This window comes from Mobula birostris, chromosome 24, assembly GCF_030028105.1.
Source record: "Mobula birostris isolate sMobBir1 chromosome 24, sMobBir1.hap1, whole genome shotgun sequence".
Classification (NCBI taxonomy): Eukaryota; Metazoa; Chordata; class Chondrichthyes; order Myliobatiformes; family Myliobatidae; genus Mobula; species Mobula birostris.
The window spans coordinates 50,124,999-50,149,152 of NC_092393.1; the positions used below are offsets into that span (position 1 = coordinate 50,124,999).

General features: G+C 38.9%; 1 protein-coding gene across 1 annotated transcript in view; it reads left to right on the plus strand.

The window, feature by feature from the left end:
• Positions 1–24,154, plus strand: part of LOC140187260 (dynein axonemal heavy chain 17-like) — a 193,767-nt gene that overhangs the window by 83,311 nt on the left and 86,302 nt on the right. The window contains exons 23-29 of the mRNA XM_072242393.1: positions 304–411; positions 3,514–3,645; positions 7,198–7,358; positions 14,045–14,201; positions 18,005–18,109; positions 20,366–20,523; positions 22,504–22,642. Coding sequence (XP_072098494.1) covers positions 304–411; positions 3,514–3,645; positions 7,198–7,358; positions 14,045–14,201; positions 18,005–18,109; positions 20,366–20,523; positions 22,504–22,642 — 960 coding nt within the window. The remainder of the gene's footprint in view (positions 1–303; positions 412–3,513; positions 3,646–7,197; positions 7,359–14,044; positions 14,202–18,004; positions 18,110–20,365; positions 20,524–22,503; positions 22,643–24,154) is intronic.

Genomic DNA, 24,154 nt, shown 5'->3' on the forward strand with positions numbered 1-24,154 from the left:
TTCCACAAATTCTTCTTTGATAGATCTGATACTGTCAAATTCTTTACCTTTTATTTAATTAAAATTATATTAGATATAAAATTGCATCATTCTTAAGATTTCAGCTGTGTTATAATGAAAACCTCATCCACCCTGAAAACACGCAATTAAAAATGCAATGACGAAGTGACACTGCTTAAACTGTAAGTCTCAAATGTTCTATACTTAATTAGTAGTAGGGCATTGTGTAGCTTTTCACTATTTCCTCTTTAGATTATTACTGAGACACACACACAGTTCATATTATTACAATATTTATTTCAGGTTGCTCTGGCTGGTGCACAAATTATTTGGAATGGTGAAGTTTGTGCCACATTTGGAAAATTGGAAGAAGGTTATGAAAATGCCATGAAAGACTACCTGAAAAAACAGGTTGGCCAAATCTTGTGACATACAGTACTTTCCTTTTAATAATATTTTTGGAGAACTTCTGACAATTTTGGCAAATCTTCAGATGAGAAACTGAAATTGAATTAGGCATTGGTTGTAGAATCTATCCCCTCATTTAAACATTCTGCATGGCAAGCCAGTCTGGAAGGTGAAATGCCATTGAATCCACAAAGAGCTGGTTAGGTGGATTCAAAGCGGTGCGAAAGAGGAAGGAAGCAGAGGGTAGTGGTTGACAGTAGGTTCTTGAATGGAGGCTGCTAACTAGTGATGCGTCACAGGGGTTAATGTTGTTATCGTTATTTATTTGAAATTGGATGCAAAACACGTGATATGTAAGTTTGTGGATGCCACAAAATTAAGAGGTGTTTTGATGGTAAAAAAGATTATCATAGATTACAGGGGTATCAATTCTTTGTGTTACTTGAATGTGTAATAGCTACGTATTATCTATTCACAAGATAGCTATCCAACAGGCAAATCAAAAACACTTGCATCCTTCAGATTTATCTCTTCCACCCTATTTCTACTACAGCAATCTGTGTAGCATTTCTTAAAGACATCTTAGTGTTCCAAACAAAGATACCATGTTGCTCTGTGTTGCAACTGGAAGCTTGTTCTTCATTTTTAATAAAATTCTGTGGTCCTTACAACAAGGTCAGACATCAGATGGTGTTCCCAATTTGGAGGATAACAACATCAAAGGCTCTTCGTAACACCTTCTGATGTCTGGTGTTGAACATAGAATAGCATTGCACACTAGGAGCCCTTTGGCCATTGATGTTATGCTAACCTATATAAACTACTCAATGATAAAGCAAGCCCTTTCCTCCTAAACAGCCCATAACCTTCCAGTTTTCTTACATTCATGTGTTTATTTAAGAGTCTTTTAAATATCCTTGTTGTATCAGCCTCTACTACTATCCCAAACAGTGCATTCCAGATACCCACCACTTTGTTTAAAAAAAATCTTCTCTGACATTCCTCCCTAAACTGTCCTTCACTCAACTTAAGCAGGTGTCCTCTAGTATTGGCCATTGCCACCCTAGGGGAAATAAGCAGCATCCATCAACAAAGATGCCCACCATCCAGTCTATGCTGTCTTCTCACTACTACCATCAGGCAGGATGTACAGAAGCCTTAGGGGCCTTACCACCAGGTTCAGAAATGGTTATTAACTGACAACCATCAGGCTTCAGAACTGGTGTGGATTACTTCATTCATCTCAACTCTTAACTGATTCTACGAGCTACAGCTCACTTTTAAGGACTTTTGACAACTTATACTTCCAGTATTTTTTAAAAATTTGCACAATTTGTCTTCTTATGCACATTGGTCAGCCCTTGTTTATGTCATTTTCGTAAATACTATTGTATTTCTTTATTTCCTGCAAATGCCTACGAGAAAATGAATCTCAAGATAGTATGTGGCAACATATATGTACTTTGATAATACATTTTACTTTGACTGTCCACACCATCTATGCTACTTATCATCTTGTATACCTCTATCAAGCTGTCTCCCATCCTTCCTTGCTCCAAAGAGAAAAGCCCTAACTTGCTCAACCATTTCTCATAAGAAGTGTCCTCTAATCCAGGCAATTTCCTGGCAAATCTCCTCTGCACCATCTTTAATGCTCCCACATCCTTCCTATAATGAGGCAACCAGAAGTGAACACAATACTCCAAGTGTGGTCTAACCAGAGCTTTGTGGAGCTGCAAATTTACCTTATGGCTCTTAAACTCAATACCCTAAACATGAAGGCCAGCACACCGTATGCATTCCTATGAAGGATCCCGGCCCGAAAGATTGACTGTTTATTCCCTTCTATAGATGCTGACTGACATGAGTTCCTCCAGCATTTTATGTGTGTTGCTTTGGATTTCCAGCATCCTGCTGAATTTCTCCTGCTAATGATTTGCATTCTAACTACCCTATCAACTTGGTGGCAACTTTGAGGGATCTATCAACTTGGACTTGAAGATCTCCCTGTTCCTCCCCACTGCTAAGAATCCTGCCATTAACCTTGAACTTCACCTTTAGGTTCAATTTTCCAAAGTGTATCACTCACACTTTTCATGATTGAACTCCATCTACCACTTCTCCACCTAACTTTGCACCAGCGGGAAGGTTTACAAGTGGTGAGGGATGTTTTAAAATTTGTTTTGGGGATATGCAACAGAATGAAACAACAGTAAAAGGAATAATAAAGTGTACAGGATTGTGAAAGGCACACAGGCTGAATTATTCTCTCTGCCCATACTTGGAGCTGATACCTGCCCACATGTATTGGGCTGGATGGTTAGGTCTGACCCACATTGTTTGCTTGCATGCCAACGTAGATTTACAAAAACGAAAATTGTGCTTGATATATCTACTGGATTTTTTTGAAGGTACAGTTTTATTAGCAAATGTGGGAGAATCAGTTAATGTAATGTATTTGAACTTTCAGAAGGCTTTGGATAAGGACCATGTAAGTGATTATAATGCAAATTTAAAACACATAGAATAGGGACTAAAGTACTGACATAAGCAGAGAACTATTTGCAAACAGGAAATGCAGAGAAGGAACAAATGAGATTTTTTTCCCCTCAGTGCTGGGATCCCAGCTAATCATAATATATGTTAATAATTTAGATGAGGGAATTACATGTAATATATCCAAGATTGCAGATGCCACAAAGTTGTTTGGGGGTGGGAGTGTGAGCTGTGAGGAAGATGCAGAGAAGCTGCAATGTGTTTTGAACATGTTGACAAAGTGGAAAATCTATGGTCAATACTGCATGATGTGGATACATGTGAGGTTTTTCATTTTACTGGCAAAGACAGTAAGACGGATTTGTTATATGAATGACAATACATTGGGGAAGGGTTGAGGGGAGGGGCAGGATGTACTGAGATCAAATCCTGTGCACCTTTGTTGGAAGTAAATATGTAAATGCTTTGAAGGCACATGTAATGAGTGAATCTGAGATGTTATTAGGGGTTTCTTGCATTCCTTGTTTTTATTACACTTTGAACCAGTTTTGCTAATCTATTTGAATACCAGTTTGGCTTAATAGATGATCTTATTTTTTTGTGTGACAGATTAGTCAACTGAATGCACTTATCACTTTACTGATTGGCAACTTGACAGCAGGAGACCGGCAAAAAATCATGACAATTTGTACAATAGAGGTGCATGCTCGAGATGTTATAAACAAAATGATTATGACTAAGGTGGGTACTCTGTATTTCTTTCTATTAATTTAGTATTTAGTTGTTTTTATGGGAAACTAACGAAATGCCTATCAACACTGATTATGGCAGATTCAAAGTTAAAGTAGTAGGGGTGTTTCTGTAACACCGAGTATGTGTTCTACATGGTGTGTTGCTTCTCTGATGGCAGAATAAATCATGTCACTGAAAAGACATCAAACATGTTAACAGGATACAAGTATAGCCAAGTATTAGCATTTAAAGTTAGTGGGGGCAGTGGGAGGAATCCTTCAGGCAGTGCTAGGAGCTAAGCAAGAAGTTCACTGTAAACACTTAAAGTTTAATAGTTTGGATTATTCCCACACCGATCTGTTGGTTCTTGAGTCGGGGGAATTGGAGAATTGGCGCGAAAGATTGTAACATTGGAAAAGCAAACTGCTGGTCTCCCATCTCTCCCTCTCCCCTTCCCCTCCCCCCCCCCACCTCCTTAAGAGAACCTGTCTCCGATACCAGCGTGTTGGCTTATGGACTGTAGTTTTTGATGGACTCTAGATCAAGGTCTCTTTGACTGTTGCTTAAATGGTGGGGGGTGGGGTGGGGGGGGTGTGCTTCTGCTGGTGGAAGTGGTGAGAGGGGAAGGGCAGGGTTGATGCTTCTGCTGCATGGGTGTGGGCAAGAGGAGTTCTGATGTTTCTGTTATTCAATCTTTGGGTTCTTTTCTGTGAAGACGAAGGATTTTAGGTTGTATACTGTATATGTTCTCTGATATTAAACTGAATCATTTTAACCATGCAAAACTATGTATTGGAATAATAGGATTAACATATGGCTGCAGGAAAAGGCTAGGAGGCTATATTTCTGGAGTATTGAGAATTGAATTATGCAGAAATATCTTCAGCTAATTAGTCTGGGTCTATGAAGTGAGCTGCCAAATGAGGTGGTAGAGGCAGATAAGGTACACAGACAGGAAATGGATATGAGCCAAATGGCACCAGTTTAGCAAGGCATATTAGTCAACATGGATGAGTTGGGCCGAAGAGCTTTGATGCAAGTATTTGGAATGTTTTGTGCTAAAATAATGCACAGAGTGACTGGACAGTTGCTTTGGATCTTTGAGGTTATATTCCCAAGGTCGCTCAGTTCATCAACACTTCCTAAGGCTATCCTATTTACTGTGTAATTCTACACCATGCATAGCTTCCAACTGCATTATTGTACTTGTCAAGATGAAATTCCATCTGACTTGTCAGGATTAAAAATTCCACTTGCGGCAGAGTAAACAAGTCAGGAAGTCATGTTGCAGTTGTATAAAACTTTGCTTAGCATGCAAGTTTTGTATATAGTTCTGGTTGCCCTATTACAGGTAGGATGTGGAGATTCTGGACATGGTGCAGAAGAGTTTTACTTGGATGCTGGCATGATTAGAGAATATTCGCTATGAGGAGAGGATGGACAACTTGGATTACGTTCTCTAGAGTCTCGGAAGCTGAGAGGAGACCTGATAGAAGTTTATAAACTGTTGAGAGGCATAGATATGGTAGATCTTTTTCCCTGGTTAGAAATGTGTGGAATGCTAGAAAGCATAGCTTTGTGATGAAGGGAAGGTTTAAAGTGGATGTACTGAGCAAGATTTTTTTTAAACGGAGTGGTAAGGGCCTGGCATCATTGGAAGTGAAAGCAGATACAACAGTATTATTCAGGAGGCTTTTAGATAGGCATATGAATATGCAGGGAATGGAGAGATATGGATCATAGAGGGATTAGTTTAAATTGGCATTATGCTCAGCGAAGACATCGCAGAAAGAAGAACTTGTTACTATGCTGTAGTGTTCTATATTCTATAACATTGCTTCACCAAGTGATCAATTTCACTGTCTACTATGCTACATCTGTAAGCATATTATTCATACCTTTTAAGTTTACATCCAAGTCCTTGCTGTATATCAGAAACATCAAGGGTCTCAGTGTTGATCTTTATGGTACAAAACTAGTCACAGGCTTTAATACACATAGCATCCCTCCACTATCTTCCTCTGCATCAAATTACTCATCCAGTTTGCTTCAGTACTCACTTTTTGAATCAGTCTACCATGTAGGACCTTGTCAAAATCCATAAAGACCATCCAAAATCCATGAATATATTTAGTTGCCTCTTTAAAAAAATTAGTGAGATAGAATTTCCCATAAACTAAGCAATGCTGACTATCCCTAATCAATTCTTTCCTTTCCAAGTTCAAATAAATCCAAACCCTTAGATTATTTTCCGGTAATTTCCCTGTCAATGTCCTTTAGTTACATGGCTTATCCTTGCTGCCTTTCTTGAATAAAGGAAACACATTTATTGTCCTCCGGTTATCTAGCACCTCACATATCTTTACGAAGATGTAAAAAATCTCCAAAACAGATCCAGAAATCTCCCTTGCCTTCCATCACAGCCTTGGATACGTGTCAATGGTCCCTGAGGATTTATCCATTATGTGCTTCAAGATCTTCCTCCTTCCTCGAACATCACTGTGCCTCTACCTGAACAAGCTACTACTTTGTATTTCTATTTGGTGAATACAGATGTGAAGTATTCATTTAAGACCTCACCCAAATACCCTAGCACCACATGCAGGTTGCACCATTTTCATCTTAAGAGTACCTACTTTCCCTGGTTACCCTCTTGCCCCTGTTGTAAGATGTTTTGGAATTCCATTAAATCATGCCTTTCAGTGATATTTCACAGCCCTTCTTTGCCCTCTTAATTTCATTTTTAAGTACTCTTCTACACTACTACTCATTAGTCTCATCCATTTTTAGTTGCCTCTACCTGTCACATGCTTTCTTTTTCTCTTCAACCTGGGTTCCTTAATCTTTCCAACCTACTTTTTACCCTTTCACTGGGGGAAAAAAAAGATTAGCTTTATTTGTCACCTGTACTTCGAAACGTAGAGTGAAATGCATAATTTCTGTCAAATTATATCAATGAAGATTGTGCTGGGCAGCCCACAAGTGTTGTCACACTTCTGGACCCAATAAAGCATGCCCACAACTTACTAACTGTAACCATACATCTTTGGAATGTGGGAGGAAACTGGAGCACCAGAGCAAACCCACATGGTCACAGGGAGAATGTACAAACTCCATACAGAATTGAACCCTGATCTTAAACAGCTGATGATGTAAAGCATGCTGCTATACAGCCTGAAAGGATAAAGAGTCATTCAATAATAATAATAGTTGGATAAGTATTTAGAAGAGAAGAACATTACAGGCTAAAGTGTATGATCAAGGGCACTGTACTAAATGGGCACTTCTTCTAAAAAATCAGAACTGGCCATGAAGGTCAAAATGACTTGTCATATTGTGATACCATAATGTCCTTTTTCTGGATAAGAATAAAATTTATGCATGATTTAAGCACAGCTAAATAAAGTTATATTTAAGCAATTTAAATGTTTGTTTCTTTACAATCAATTATATAAAAAGGGAGAGAATTGTTGATACCTTTACAATTAATCATCAATCTTAAAAGCACATTGAAAACTGTATGATACTACTACTCTTTGTGGGGATGGAATTGTTTTGCAGGTAGAGAATATCCAGGCATTTACTTGGCAATCTCAGTTGAGACATCGCTGGGATGATGAGAAGCAGCACTGTTTTGCTAATATTTGTGATGCACAATTCAAATATTCTTACGAGTATTTAGGCAACACTCCTCGGTTGGTCATTACTCCACTTACAGATCGGTGAGAAATTTATGGTTTTCTTATTTCATTCTAGACTATACAAATAATTTGATATAGAAAACATACTAGCAGTACCCAGTATATTATGATGATCCATCAAAAGTGGTGCACATAGCGACCCAGTAAGAGGATTACATACAAAGCATTACTAGAACATATTCTAGGACTTCCTGGTCACAGAAGTAGAAAGCAGAAACCATCCCATTTGGTTAGCAATCCCAGAAAATTATGGTTAGTTTGCAGTCATAAAAATTGAAAGTCTACATCACCGAGGATCATGGGATGTGGATAACAATGTATGGGCAGTTGAGCCAGTGAAAAGGTTTGGGAGTAAACAATAGATTGACAGGGATTTGAGAGAAGTTGGTTGAATGGTTTAGGTGAGGTTATAGTCAAACTCATTGGAGATTGGAAGGGATGTTGTGTTGAAGAACCAGCCAACAGTTAGTGGGCCTGGCATCCATTTGGTCAGTTGGACAAGCAAGGTTGAAAGTTCAGAGGTAAGGGGCAGTTCAACAGTCAATTGGAGAGGCTGTCCAGTAGATGTTAGCAGTGAGACAGATATTAGTGGGATTGAACAGTAATCATTATCTAACTAGAAATTTATGATATCCAGCAGTAGACTGGGTAGGATTGGACTTCTTTTAACAAATATTCTAACAGGCCTTAGCCTGCCAGTTAATACTACTCTTCATTCGCATAGATAACATAAAATAAATTGAAATAGAAAACATACTAGCAGTACCCCGGTATATTATGATGATCCATCAAAAGTGGTGCACATAGCGACCCAGTCAGAGGATTACGTACAAACCATTACTAGAACATATTCCTGGACTTCCTGGTCACAGAAGTAGAAAGCAGAAACCATCTCATTTGGTTAGCAATCCGAGAAAGCTATGGTTCGGTTTGCAATCATAAAAAAATTGTTCAGCTCCTAAAGGAGGATGCCAAAATAGTTCTGCATTTGATGTCATTGCACATGCCTGTCATTTTCCTCATCTGTGTAAATCATATGCATGAAATGTGAAACTGAAAGTAAGCATGCAGGTACAGCAGGCAGTGAAGAAAGCTAATGGCATGCTGGCCTTCTTAACAAGGGGAATTGAGTATAGGAGCAAAGAGGTCCTTCTGCAGTTGTACAGGGCCCTGGTGAGACCACACCTGGAATATTGTGTACAGTTTTGGTCTCCAAATTTGGAGGAAGGACATTCTAGTTATTGAGGGAGTGCAGTGTAGGTTCACGAGTTTAATTCCCAGGATGGCGGGACTGTCATATGTTGAAAGATTGGAGCGACTGGGGTTGTATACGCTGGAATTTAGAAGGATGAGAGGGGATCTGATTGAAACATATAAGATTATTAAGGGATTGGACACGCTAGAGGCAAGAAACATGTTCCCGATGTTGGGGGAGTCCAGAACCAGAGGCCACAGTTTAAGAATAAGGGGTAGACAATTTAGAACGGAGTTGAGGAAAAACTTTTTCACACAGAGGGTTGTGGTTCTGTGGAATGCTCTGCCTCAGAAGGCAGTGGAGGCCAATTCTCTGGATTCTTTCAAAAAAGAGTTAGATAGAGCTCTTAAAGATAGCGGAGTGAAGGGTTATGGGGAGAAGGCAGGAAAAGGGTACTGGTTGTGGATGATCAGCCATGATCACAGTGAATGGTGGTGCTGGCTCGAAGGGCTGAATGGCCTACTCCTGCACCTATTGTCTATTGAAACTTCAATTCTTTTGAAGTCTCATACCTGTGCAACAAATAATTGATCAACTTTAACAAATAGGTTTTTGATAAAATTTGATCACATAACAGTCAATAATGTTGTACGGCATATTAGAATTTCCATAGTTATTTCTTATGTTAAGTAATTAAGGTCACTTGGTAAGGAACTTGTTTTATTGTTGAAAGCATAAGGTTATGTTGCAGATTCAGAGATTTGGATAGCAAAATTCACAGGAACTGCTGTACTTCTGCTTGATTTGTATTATTTAGTAGAAGTGCAAAAATGATTTATTTTTGTATAATACATTTTTATTTCTGCCAGGACTTCAGGAAAAACTTTACAGCCAAATGTATACAGTATTTTTGTAATGTTATTAACTTTGTACTTAGTCAATTTGGATTCCAAAACAATATTATCATTTTATCTGTAATAGTGAGAAGTAATAATGAATCCATTTAATAGTATTAAGTAAGGTGTATTATATCAAACTTACTTCAACCCAGTCTTTGTCTTGGACAAAAGCACTGCAAGTTGACCATGTTGCTATGTTACAGGGAAAAAGGTTTTCTGTTTTGAAGACTTAACAATTTTACAGCTGATCTGCTTTCTGATTTCATGGATAATATCAAACTTCTGATTAATTGACAACTATCCAGATGAAACAAAGCTGATAATGATGTAATTCTTACACCTTTAATTCCATGTTAGTTTAATGATTCCGACGTAGCAAAATCTCAGCTGGATCTCTGCTTTCCTCACTAGAAGACATCAATTAGTACGGATTGACAACAACCGCTCTTCCACTCTCATCACCAGTTCAGGTTCGCCATAGAGCTGTGTGCTTAGCCTCCCTCTCTACTCACATTATACTTAAGTTTGCATGGCTAATTTCCATACTTTATTAAGTTTGCTAACAACACCACTGTTGTTGGCCGAATCAAAGGTCATGATGAATCGGCATATAGAGGGGAAATTGAAAACCTGGTTGAGTGGTGCCACAACACCAACTTCTCATTCAAGATCAGCAAAACCGAAGAGCTGATTATTGACTACAGGAAGAAGAAGCCGGAGGTCCATGGGAGCCAGACCTCATCAGGGGAACAGTGGTGGTGGGGTTTAGTAGCTTTAATTTTCTTGGCATCACCCTATTAGAGGGTCTGTCCTAGGACCAGCGCACAAGCATCATCATAAAGAAGGCATGTCAGCACCTCTGCTTTCCTAGAAGTTTGCGTAGATTCAGCATGTCACCAAAAAGTTTGACAAACTTCTATGGATGCTCAGTGGAGAGTATCCTAACTGGTTGCACCATGGCAGAGTAAGGAAACACTAATTTCCAGGAACAGAAAAAGCTACAGAAAGTAGTGGATCCAGCCCAGTCCATCACAGGCCCTCCCCACCATTGTGGCAGCATTCGTCATCAAAGACTTCCACCATTCAGGCCACACCCTCTTCTCACTGCTACCATCAGCTAAGAATTAAAGAAGCCTTATGTCCTCCCCAACCCCCCAACAGTTATCATAAAGCCATCAGGCTTCTGAACCGGAGTGGATCTGAACAGATTCTGAACAGATTCTAGGATCTACAGATTCACTTTTGAGGACCTTAGAATACAAGAGCAAGAATGTGATGCTAAGGCTTTAGAGGGAACTGGTGAATCCTCACCTTGAGTACTGTGAACAGTTTTGGGCCCTTCATCTTAGAAAAGATGTGCTGGCATTGGAGATGGTCCAGAGGAGGCTCACAAGGATGATTCCAGGAATGAATGGGCTATCACATGAGGAATATTTGATGGCTCTTGATCTGTACTGGCTGGAATTCAGAAGGATGAGAGAGGATTTCATTGAAACCTTTTGAACGTTGAAAGGTTGAAAGGCCGACACAGAATAGATGTGGAAAGAATGTATCCCATGGTAGGAGAGTCTAGGACAAGAGGGCACAGCCTCAGGATGGAGGGACACCCTTTCAAAACAGATGCGGAGAAATTTCTTTAGCCAAAGGGTGGTGAATTTGTGGAATTTGTTGCCATATGCAGCTGCGGAGGCCAGGTCGATGGGTGTATTTAAGACAGAGATTGATAGGTTCTTGATTAGACATGGCATCAAAGGTTACGGGGAGAAGGCCAGGAACTGGGGTTGAGGAGGAGAAGAAAAATGATCAGCCATGATTGAATGGCGGAGCAAACTCAATGGACCAGATGGCCTAATTCTGTTCCCATCGCTTATGGTCTTATGGACTCTTTTACAACATGTTCTCAGTATTATGTTTATTTACACAGTTTGTCTTCCTATTGCATATTGGTGTTTGTCAGTCTTTGTTTATGTATAGATTTTTGTAAAACTCTATTTTTTCCTGTAAATGCCTTCAAGAAAATGAATCTCTTAAGTAGTACATGGTAACATACAGTATGTATTTTGATAACAAATTTACTCTGAGCTTTGAACCTTTACTGAACTGTAAAGCAAGAGAATATGATAGTTGTATAAAGACTCTAACAATAATTAGCAATAGAATTTTAAGAATGTAGCCTGGGGAAAAGTACACGCTCAGGACAACAAAGACTTTCTCGGGTTTTAATTCCTTTATCTGTTTTAGATGTTTAAGTGCCAGAAGAGGGTCACAAAACAAAATGAACGAATTTACAACCAGTTCTTGCCATTACAATCTCAGTTTAACTTTCGATCCATACCCTTCAGTATGAACAAAATTGAGTATGCAGTATAAAAAAAATACCGGAACTAATACGGTAGTGGCAATTCTGAAGGAACACAATACGACCAACATTAGAATCCCACCCACCCTGTATCTTGACATAATAGCGAAAAATGTAAGCGAGTACATCTCATCTAAGACGTACACACGTGCTGAACTTCCGAACAGAGACTAAACACTCACGTTACGCAGTTACATGTACAATCAGTCCCGATACAATAAAGTTAGACAAAAGGTACACTTTGGCACAACTTTTACAAGGTATTGCCTGGTAGTTAAATTACGGGAAGACTGAACTACTTGGATGGTAAGGAACTTTGTATAAGCCACGCTACCTAGCGTTGATTCCTTCACTCGTGGAGATCTAAAGCATCCACATGTAAAACATGTCAAATTACTGATATTCTCGATTTGCCAACAAGCATAAACAAATTCACATGGATATCATCACTTAATGCTCACCTTTCCGCACCATGCCCAGCCTCGGGAGGAACTCAATTCCAACGCCCCAACACGTCTTCAGCAGAAAGCAAAGTGGTCTCCCCACTATCCTGCGCATGCGTAATGACATCACCGTCTCCCTTAAAGGCACAGACAACTATTCTAGCATTACCCGGATGGATGCCTAAGTACACTTTTAACAATACTGAATAAGATCCGACGGTCACCCGGTTACAAGAAATTTACAAACTAAATTGCAAAACTGTAATGGATCTTTGGTAGATAATGATGTTACTTTGGTTGAGGGAAATGGGTTGAAACATAAATCACTTATAAAGAAATGGAATTTTAGAGGAATCAAGGTGATTGTGAGCAGTAACCAAGGCTTGCTGAAAGACCCATGTTTCTTTTAAAGTTGTATGGGCCTGTTTTGAAAGAAATTAATAAAGGATTGGCAATCCTTTGGGGTGTATGGGGTATCAGGGTGGAGTAACACCTCTGGTGAAAAGACTTGTGCCCTTTCTGGAACAGCTCACTCACCTTTGGTCCCCGCTGGATACTCAGCTCTCACTTGAGGCTGTTTGCAACAATAGTGGCCATACCCCCTTTACGCTGTTTCAACAAGTAGGCTAAACCAGATGATGGTAGTTGCTGCCTCATACCCCATTGTGATAGGGACATGCCTGTCCCAGCATGCATCTCATTCGCTCCAGCGAATGAGATCTTCAGTAAGATCCAATGGCCAGGAAGGCAGTACTGCAATGCTCCCTGGTGAGCAAAGGACATGATAAGGCACAGAAGATGTCATGGTCATCCAATGCAACTGAAGAAGTACTGCTTATTCGCGCCACTGGATCCAGACTTCTGAGGTCGACAGAGAGTACTGTCCCAGTGCAAAAAACACTCCACTTTAAAAACTCTCCTGCACAGGTTTTCTGTCATCAAACACAATGGTTAACCACCATCCGCCTCTTCTAACCTCGCAGAAGATGCAACAGAATGCTTCACATCTAGCTATTATTTCCGCCGTGAACAAAGCATTTCAAAGTGATCTGGAGTATATGGAAGTATCTTATGACTCTAGTTTGGAATTACAATACTGACAAAATTGTGTCATATTGTCCCTTTTACCTGCTCTGTATTGTAATATACACCACATAGAGCATGTAGTAGAAGCTCCTTTTACTCAATTCATTTGTGCAATGCCTCATCTAACCCAATGATACAGTAATGATGGGTAGGAATAGAAAATGAGGCAGGGAGTCATGAACTGTGAGGGATGCGAAGTGTAGGAAGGGGGAAGACAGGGGAAGATGTGACTGGTAATGGGATCATGTTAGAGCTGTCGAAAATTGTGAGGGATAATACAGTGAATGAGAAGGCTGATGGGAGAAATAATTACCTTTCTTCTCTTTAGTGGAGAGGGTATGAGAACAGACATGCAGGGGACAGAGGAAATGCAATTAGGACTCCAGCCATTGTTGCAGAGGAGAAACGCGTTTTAGAAAGGAAGATATTTAAGAGGTACCAGAATGGAAGGCCTCATCATTGGAACAAAAACAATAGAGACAAATATATTGGGGAAAAAGAATTATTGTACATAACATTACAAGAATACCAGATTTAGTGCTGTGTTTTCACTGAGTCTTTTGCTTAATGAAAGTAACCTATTTTCACTTGTACAGATTTGATTTACTTATGATTGTCTGGGGTCTACTGCTAAGTAAGACTCGCTACAAAATCAGTACATTTTAGGCAGTGGGGGGACTAGAAACCCAAAATTTATCTTATCCTTTTTGGTTGTTTTTATTCAGTTGCTATATTACATTAACCCAATCACTGCACCTGATTATGGGTGGTGCACCAGCAGGACCAGCAGGAACAGGTAAAACCGAGACAACTAAAGATCTAGGAAGAGCTTTAGGAATAATGGTTTATGTTTTCAATTGCTCAGAACAAATGGATTATAAGGTAAGGATAAGACAAGTTTATTTACAACTTCATAGAAATACAGCATTTATGAGCTATCAAGTCTAATTACTTTCTCCCACTTAACTTTCACATACAGCACTACAGCACAGAAACAGGCCTTTCAGCCTATCCAGTCTGTGCTGAACCTTAATCTTAGACCCGTCAACCTGCACCCAGACCATAGCCCTCCATACTCCTTCCATCTACGCACCAATCCAAATTTCTCTTAAATGTTGAAACCAAAGCCATACCCACCTCTCTACTGGCAGCTCGTTACACACTCTCACTATCTTCTAATGACGAAATTCCCCCTCATGTTCCCCTTAAATAAAACCGCCTTTCACCCTTAGCCCATGACCTCTATTTCTAGTCTCATCCAACCTCAGTGGAAAAAGCATGCTCTATTTACTCTATTTACATACTCTATTTACACTCATGATTTCTCTAACAATCTTCCCTCATTCTCCTATGCTCTAGGGAATGTTTTCCTAACCTATTCAAGCATAACTCAGCTCCTTAGATCCTGGCAACATCCTAGTAAATTTTCTCTGCACTCTTTCAATCTTATTGACATCTTTCCTGTAGATAGGTGTTCAAAACTGCACATATTATTCCAAATTAGGCCTCACCATCATCTTGTATAACTTCAATATAACATCCCAACTCCTGTGCTCAGTAGTTTGATTTATGAAGGTCAATGTGCCAAAAGCTTTCTTTATAACCTTATCTACCTGTGATGCTACTTGTAAGGATTTATGGACCTGTATTCCCAGATCTGCACTTCTTAGTGGCCTACCACTTACTGTGTAAGTTCTACTCTGATTTGTCTTCCCAAGGTGCAATACCTCACATTTGTCTAAATTAAATTCCACGTGCCCTTTTTCAGCCCATTTTTCCAACTGGTTCAGATCTCGCTGAAAGCTTTGATAGTCTTCCTCGCTTTCCGCTATACCTCCAATTTTGGGGTCATCTGCAAGTTTGGTGATTGAATTTACCACATTATCATCTAGATCATTGACAGACAATGATGGACGCAGCACCAATCCCTTCGGCACTCCACAAGTCACAGGCTTCCCGTCAGAGAGGCAACCATCTCCTACCATTCTCTGGCTTTTCCCAGAAAGCCAATGTCTGATCCAATTTACTACCTCATCTTGAATGCAAAGGAACTGAACCTTTGTGACCAAGCTTCAGTGGGATTTTGTCAAAGGACTTGCTAAAGTCCATGTAGACAACATCCACTGCCCTACATCAACTTTCCTGGTAATTTCATTGAAAACTCTATAACTTGTTCAGACATGACCTACCATGTGCAAAGTCATGTTGATTATCCCTAATCAGTCTCTGTATATCTAAATACTTACAGGGTATATAGCTGGTCCCTTAGAATGCCTTCCAATAACTTACCCACTATTGATGTCAAGCTCACTGGCCTATAATTTCCTGGCATGATTTATTTGTCCTCTTAGTAAAACAACTTGATTTTTAAAAGAATTTATAAAATCCATTTGTGGCAAAAATCTATATTTTTAACATTATGCTGTATATATCTGTATATATTGATTGTTTAGTTTTTTTGTCTTGGAGTCATACTGCACAAAAAATATCTGCAAACTTAGTTCATCCTACATTCACAATGAAATCGTTAATGTAGAGTAAGCATTAAAAGGTCACAGCACCAATCCCAATGGAACACCATCTGTCACGGGCTTACAATAATATAAAAAAAAACCTCCAATATCATCCTATGCCTCCTATTACCAAACCACTTTTGGATCTGATTTGCCTTTGATCTCATTGACTCTAATCTTTTGGAACATTTTCTAATGTGAGACTTTGTCCATATCTTGAAAAAATAATCAGCTCAGTGAAGTCCATTGTGGAAAAAATATGGAACCACAACCACACTGCCTAGCTTAGCCCACCTCTTTAAACTTAGTCGCTGGAGAAGAATGGCAGTTGTAAGAAAGGCTACCGTGATGCCAACGGTCACTTTGAGTGAGCTGCAGAAGTGAGTGGCTGGAACTGGAGATTAAGTTCATGGCTCCACAATCTCTGAGGCCTTTGCACAGAAATGGTATTTATGAAAGAGTGACAAGGAAGAAGTCCTGGCTCAAAAAAACATATCCCTGCCCATAAAGACTTTGCAAAGTGTCACTTAGAGGATACTGTAAAGATATGGAAGAAGGTCTTGTGGTCAGATGAAGCTAAAGTTGAACTTTTTGTCCTCAACACTAAGTAAATCTAATATTGCACATCAGCCATGTAAGACCATCCCTACTGTAAAGTAAGTTTAAGTTAGCATCATACTGTGTGGATGCTTTTCAGCAGCAGGGGCTGGAAATCTGGTTAGGATTGATAAGAAGATGAATGATGCTAAATACAGAGAGTTCCTGGATAAAAACCTGTTAGCCTCAGCCAGAAAATTCAAACTGAGAAGGAAGTTTATCTTTCAGCAGCACAATGCCAGAGCACCATGGAGTGGCTTCAAGTGAAGAAAATTCATGTCCTTGGGTGGCCCAGTCAGAGTCCTGACCTTATCCCGATCGAACATCTCTGACAAGACCTCAAGATTGCTGTCCATCGCTGCTCCCCAACTAATCTGGCACGGTTTGAGTAATTTTGCAAGGAGGAACAGGCAAATCTTGCTCCATCACATTGCATAAAGCTATTAGAGAGTTATCCAAAAAGACAACTGGCTGCAATATCTGCAAGAGTGGTTCAAGTACAGAGCAAAGAGGGATGAATACCTTTGAACTGCTGGCATTTCAGTTTTTGAGTTTTTAATTTTTCAAGTTTTACAATTTTCCCTGTTTTTGGGCTCTACTGTGAAAAGAAAAGCATGTAATTCATAAATAAAAATTTTCAGTTAATTTGATCAAAACTCCTGGTTATAATGCTCATTTATGTGAACAAAGGGTTGGGAGCTGAAACTTTTACAAGTCACTGTATAGACAGACCACTCCAACTGGACTGCCTTTAACAATGCATGTTCCCTCTTTTAAAAATTCAGTTAGATTGTTCAAACAGGTTCTGCTCCAATCAAAGCCATATGTGTTCAAGTTTAGATTAATTCTGTCCCATGGACTTTTTTCCAGCAATTTCCCTATCACCGATGATAGACTCACAGGCCTGTAATGACCTGCCTTTTATCCCTGCTGTTCTTCCTGAACAAAAGTATCATATTTGCTGTCCTTCAGCCACCTGGCTTTGCAGTATGACAAACAAAAATTTTAAAAAATCTATCAGAGTTCCAGCAGTCTCCTCCTTTGCCTTGAATTGCAACCTTGGATGCAACTCATCAGTCCCCAGGGATTTATCTACATTAAAGTATCTAATACTTCTTGGTGAAAACATGTTCTAGGATTTTACTCGCTCTAAATGAATAAACCGGTGCAGAAGATGTTATTGGTAGTGAGCCAAACTATTATTTCACCCCATTATAGCTGACTAGTGTTGTAAATCAAATTTAATTAAAAAATTTGTTTGTTTATCCTTTTCTGTTCAAGAGAAGAACTTAGATTGACTAAGTTTTCATGTTTAATTCCAATGCCACACTCAAGACAAGTTAGTCTATTCAGTTTTATTTGTATCATAAATTTTCATGGTGGTTTACCAGGACTTTTTAGAGGATAACCAACAACTTTTCCCCATTACCCACTAAGTTTGTAATGATTAATTATGTACTTCTTCTGTTAATAAATTCCAGCAATTGTCCCGGTCTTGCAATGTTTCAAAGCCTAGTTTGCCGTGTACTTCTGTTACGCTAGCATTGATAAAGTATATATTTTTAAATCAAATAGTCCTGTGGAAATATCTACAAAGGCCTGGCACAAAGTGGAGCCTGGGGCTGTTTTGATGAATTCAACAGGATTTCTGTGGAAGTTCTGTCAGTGATTGCAGTGCAGGTAATGCAACGATGTTCAATTGTAACCTATAGAAAATTAGCAAAGTTAGGATTTTTCTGTATTTGTTCAACTTCTCTATTTCAGTAGAAATATTCTCTGTCACTTAAAACATCAGCCTTGGACCAGTCCTTCCTATGACAGGACACTTAAATTCAAGGAATAAAGATTTCTCAAACTCTTATGCCACCTTGAAATGGCCACTGCTCAAGGAGAAAGTGTCCCAATGGGAAGCCTGAGATTAACCCATAATTAGCATTATTCTGGTTGTATATCGCTACCTGTGGTGCTTTCAAAGACAGCTTTCTCATTTTATAGAAATCACATCAGGATGTCTTTGAGTCAAAGTATGTTTTTGAATGGGAAGAAAACTAATTGCAGCAAGTCTTAAGGGTTGTGAAGTCACAAGAAGTTTGGCTCTTTCTGGCTGCAAATTAACTAGAAAACAAAACTCTGTAGCTGTTCATTCAATTTCCACCACGTGTGGGAAAAATTCAAACCCGAGTGTCTGATTTGCTCAGGCCATACGAATTTCTTTGAGGAATTTTAATGCTGTCACCTTAGATCACTTTTACCCGCAAAGAGTTTCTAGAATGCTTTTTTGTTATCTCCATAAGCAAAATGTTAGCCATCTAGTTTCTTGAATTGCTGTGAAATTGTTATTGGTATTGGTTTATTATTGTAACATGTACCAAACTGCAGTGAAAAGCTTGTCTTGCATATTGTTCATACACATCAAATCATTACATAAGTGCATTGAGTTAGAATAGGAAGTCCAGGTGTTTGTGAGCTTTCTTGGCCATGACACCAATGTGTTGTACCAAGAGAGGCTCTTGGTGATGTCCACACATAGCAAATTGAAGCCCTCAGCCCTCAACCCTCAACCTTAACACCATTGATGTAGACTGGAGGAAGTGTAATGCCTCCCTTTCTGAAGTCAGTTACCCTCTCTTTTGTTTTGTTGACATTGAGGGAAAGGTTGTTGTTATGACACCATGTCACTAAACTCTCCATCACCTTTCTGTACTTTGATTCATCATTATTTAAGATGTAACCCATATGATGGTATTATCTGTGGATGAAATTAGAGCAGAATATGGACAGATAGTTATAGGTGTACAGGAAGTAGAGTTAAGAGCTGAGAACACAGCCTTGAGGAGCACCAGGGTCGAGAATATTTGTGGCAGAGGTATTTCTCCCTATCCTTTCTGATTGGTCTATTAGTCAGGAAGTCAAGAATCCAGTAGCAGAGGAAGACATTTACACCCAGAGTCTGGAGAATGCTGATGATTTGCTTAGAGTAATGGTGTTAAAGGCAGAACTATAGTCAATAAACAATAGCCGGATGTGCAGATGCTTCACAGATGAGTGTAGGGCCAGGGTTATGTTGTCTGCTGTAGACCTGTTTCGACAAATTGCAGTCTAGAAAGCTGGAGTTGATACATGCCTAGACCAGCCTCTCAAAGCACTTCATGATGGTGGATGTCAAAGCCACGGGGTAGCAGTCGTTAAGGCATGTTATCCCTTTTTTTTTGGGTGCTGGGATGATAGTGGTCTTCTTAAAGCAGCAGGGAATCACAGATGAAGTGGGCAGAGTTAGAAATGTATATAAATACCCCTTCCAGATGATCCACACAGGATCTAAAGGCGTGATCAGGGATACCATGTGGGCATGATGCTTTCTATGGATTCGTCTTCTCTAAGACTGATCTTGCATCTGCGTTGGTGACTGTAGATTCAGGTGCTCTGGAGACTGTCAGAGTGGGTGGTGACATACCTATTCCCTTCTGTTCAAAACATACTTAGAATGTGTTAAGCTCATCGGAAAGAGATGTGCTGCTGTTGGTGATAATGCCCGGCTTTGTTTCATAACCCGTTATGTAAGTTCTGCCACAACTGATGGCTGGACTGAAACTCAGTTTTGGATTGGTACTGTCTCTTAGCATCTCTGATAGCAACACACTCTTTACAATTAGAATGGTACAAAGCTCTTTAAAATAAAATTCTAAATTTCTTTGTTTCATTCAAGATTGTCAAAAGCCTATCTTGAAAATAAAACAGGTTTGAAATTAAGTAATAATCTAACAAGGTTGATTTCTTCTGGAGAGTGCACAGAGATTCAAAGAAAAGGCCTGTTGATTCATAGAAAGAAAACATTCCCATGAAGAGATCGTAGAAGTTTAAATGGATGGCATTTTAAAATGAATGTAAGTTTATAAAGTTATTGGCTAGGATTAAACTTTATCATAAATGTTACAGGTAAAATGTGTTCAAGATGCAATACGTGACAAGAAGGAAAGATTTAATTTTTTGGGAGAAAATATTGTTCTTGTCCCTTCAGTTGGGATTTTCATTACTATGAATCCTGGTTATGCAGGGCGTACAGAGCTGCCAGAAAATCTGAAAGCATTATTCAGGTAGTGTAACTGATTTTTAATAAACTTTTATTTTATGATAAATTTCACAAAACAACAACTTTCATGATGTATGCTTGTGATAAATTCCACTTTGACTCAGAATTTAGTGTCTATTCAAAAACATAGTAAAAATCACTGCTTAAGCAATACAATTAAAATTGATGGTGCCAATGTGATTTGCAATAATGTAAAACATTGTGAGTCTGCTTTATAATATTTCCATTATATCAGACCACTTGAGGTACTGTTCTTTATTTTGTTAAATCATTGCATGTTATATATTATAATCTTATTCCTTTTCTGACTGATTTAACATATCTAAAATAAACATGAACAAAATAATTGATTCACTAGTATGTATTTCACTACATCATGAAAAATAACCACTAATTTGGCAATCAAAAAATAGCATATGCTGGAAATCATTTTTAATTTAAATAAAAATAGAGAATGGCTGAGAAAACTTAAAGCTATCAAACTGATGTTTTTTCAGTGACTTCCATAACCCTTGGCATAACTTAAGTATGAAATGTAATTTTTTTTTGTCCAAGAGCTCAGGCTTGAATTTTTTTTACATTATACTTTCAATTCCTATGTTTAAGAACATTTACATGGGGACTTGAATAGACTGGGCATAGAAAGATATGGATTAGTGTAGGCAAATAGGATTTGTGTAAGCATGGATGTGGTGAGCTAAGGACCTGATTCTGTGCAGTGCATCTCCATGACTCTATGGTGATGCTGATTGTATATTAAATAATTATTCCTGAAATTACATTCAGCAACATTCCACTCTAGTTATGACAAAAGCTGCTAACTTGCTCAAGAAACATTTTAAAACATCCAAGAAGTACTTATAAATTTCTGAGCAAATGTAAATAATCACACCTGTGGACAGGTTTTTAGAAGTCTTGGAAACAGATCCTTGTTTTAACATGTGATGCAAATTAACTGCAACTTTAGCAGTGGACTGCTCCCTGTGCTGAACTGTAAGGCTAGATTTTACTGCTAAAGCCCTTAGAGTGGAAATTGCATCCACAACTTTTCAATGCAAGAAGGTTGAAATACAAACTGGAAGCTGTATTCTAGCAAGGATGCAACTCCATTATAAGTAACTCAACAGGAACAGAAACACTAAGTTGCTTTGAAATAATCATAACAAGAAATCATTAAGTAAAATATGAAATAATTTAAAAACCAAGTAGAGGTTTCAGGTCCCTGTCTTTCATTAAAATTTTGATTTTACTTTTGTTCTTTTTCTTTATTACTTAAATCAGATTTATCTTTTTTAAAAATTTGGACTTGCAAATCGGCCTTCACGTGCCGAGGTAGAAGTTCCCAAACTTTTAGAAAACTTTCTCATTGGAAGACTATTTCTGTGCTGTAGTGTCAAAATGGTAGTAAAAACACTCCTAGTTAATATTTTTCAGTTAGTTCATTTAAAATGACAGTTTGGTCAGTGTCAAGACCTAAGAGGCATAAACTGAACTTTCACCCATGTATCTTTGAAAAAGCAGTCTGGTTAATGGGTGACATAACTAGTAATCTTAGTTCAGTGATTAAATGACCATTTTTTTCATTTGTCTAAATTCCTGACAAGTCTGGAAAGAGTTAACGTTTCCAAGCAGTGAATCATGTTTCTAAGAATCCTCTGCCATGCCACCCTTCAAAGTCCAATCCAAATTTGGCTATATTGTGGGCATAACTGCTTTGAACCTTGCAGTTGTGAAAATATGCATTTATGGTTTGATGTCATTCATAATAAAAAGAACAATGAAACAAAACTCGTCTTGTTGTTTTCTCAGCTAATGCAGGATGCATGAGGCTGAAAGTTTTTCACAGGTAGATGCAAGTGCACAGTTGATGTTAAAGCAGATCAGGTCGAAATTCCTCAATAGCCAGAAAATGTGTGTTGTCTATCAAAGATTCATGTGTCTTCAAACGTACAGATTTATGATTTAAAATTTTATTTTCTTTTAGACCCTGTGCTATGGTTGTGCCTGACTTTGAACTGATTTGCGAAATCATGTTGGTTGCTGAAGGTTTCATTGATGCCAGACTTCTTGCCAGAAAATTCATTACGCTTTACACACTCTGTAAAGAGCTGCTTTCCAAGCAGGTAATAATAAAGCATTACTTACCTTAGATAACATAGCAATCTGTGTGTTACATACTCCAAAAATCAGACATCCCACTCTGCAAAAACTCATTTCAGGGAGGTAACACCATCAATTTGTGGGAGACTTCCAGGAGAGGTGCGATGTCTGCAATAGAGTAGCTCCTTAGCAGCTGGCCAGCTAGTTTAAATAACATTAGCTATGTTAATGAACGAATGACGCCTGTTAAACTCACCTCAACATGTCTTTTACAGTCTTAACCCACCATGGGCAATAGAAAAGTCATTGTTGCAAACAGCGCAGCGAGCAACACTGTCATTATTTTGACCCCTATTAGGCCGGGGTACACTTTAGTGTAGTCTGGGGTGACATACATTTTATTATTTTTTGGAACACTCTGCAATGGCGCGCTGTCGCTCGGGCTCTCTCTCTCTCGTGGTCGCTCGTGCACTCAAGTGCTCTCGCTTGCTTTCCCTCTCGCTCGCTCGCTCTCTCTCCCGCTCTCGCTCGCTCTCTCTCGCTCGCGCACTCTCGCTTGCTTTCTCTCTCACGTGCGCACTTCCTCTCGTGGTCGCTCTCACGCTCTCTCTTGCTTTTCTCTCGCTCGCTCTCAAAAAAATTGATTTCCGTGATATTGTATATAATTTGTGGGCATCAGGGAGCCACTATTAATATGCGGGAGACTCCTGGAACTTCCGGGAGGGGTGGGATGTCTGAAAAATGAATTTTCATCTAAGAGCCCACTGAGGTTGTGTATATAAAATAATTAGGACAAGCCCAATGGCACTTCACAAAGGCACATCCAACAAAATTTGACATAAAGCTGTTTAAGACTTGCTCTAATAAAACAACGCAAACTGCAAGAACAGTACCAGTGTTTTGATTGGGTACTTTATTGATCTGTGATCTTGACTTCAGGTTGAGAACACCACTCTCTAGTCAGCAAATGCTGCTCATACTTCTGAATTTTCTGCTTTCAACTATATTTACTCTACTTCATCCTTACACTATTAACTTTCTGTCAGTAAAATCATTCCTATGTTCCAAATTATCGCACGTTGATTTTTTTCTTCAGTCACACATTTCTCCAACTGTTTTCCTTCTTCAGCTTTGAGTTTGTTAGCTCTTTAACATCTAGCTTTACTTGCTTTTAAACTCTCAAGTAAGATCTTTTAGTCTACTCAAAAGTTTATGAAAATGCAGAGCGTAATTTTAAGTAACAAGAATAGCTGGGTGTGAATTGATGACCTTAAAACTGTAAACATGACTCAAATTCCCTCCCCCCCTCCCTTTAATAAAGGCAAAATGGGATAAGGTTTACAGTTAGGAAATGATAACATGAACTGGATCATGCTTGTGTGCAATCAGATTGAAGTAACATGCATTCCAAAGGTTGATTTTAAAAACACCATTAAAACCACAAGGCAAAAGATTTCCCCCAGCAAAGGGCAGCCTATTTATCCTTGATTTCCATTAGTATTTCCATGTCAATCCTCCACCATCAACAGCAAAGG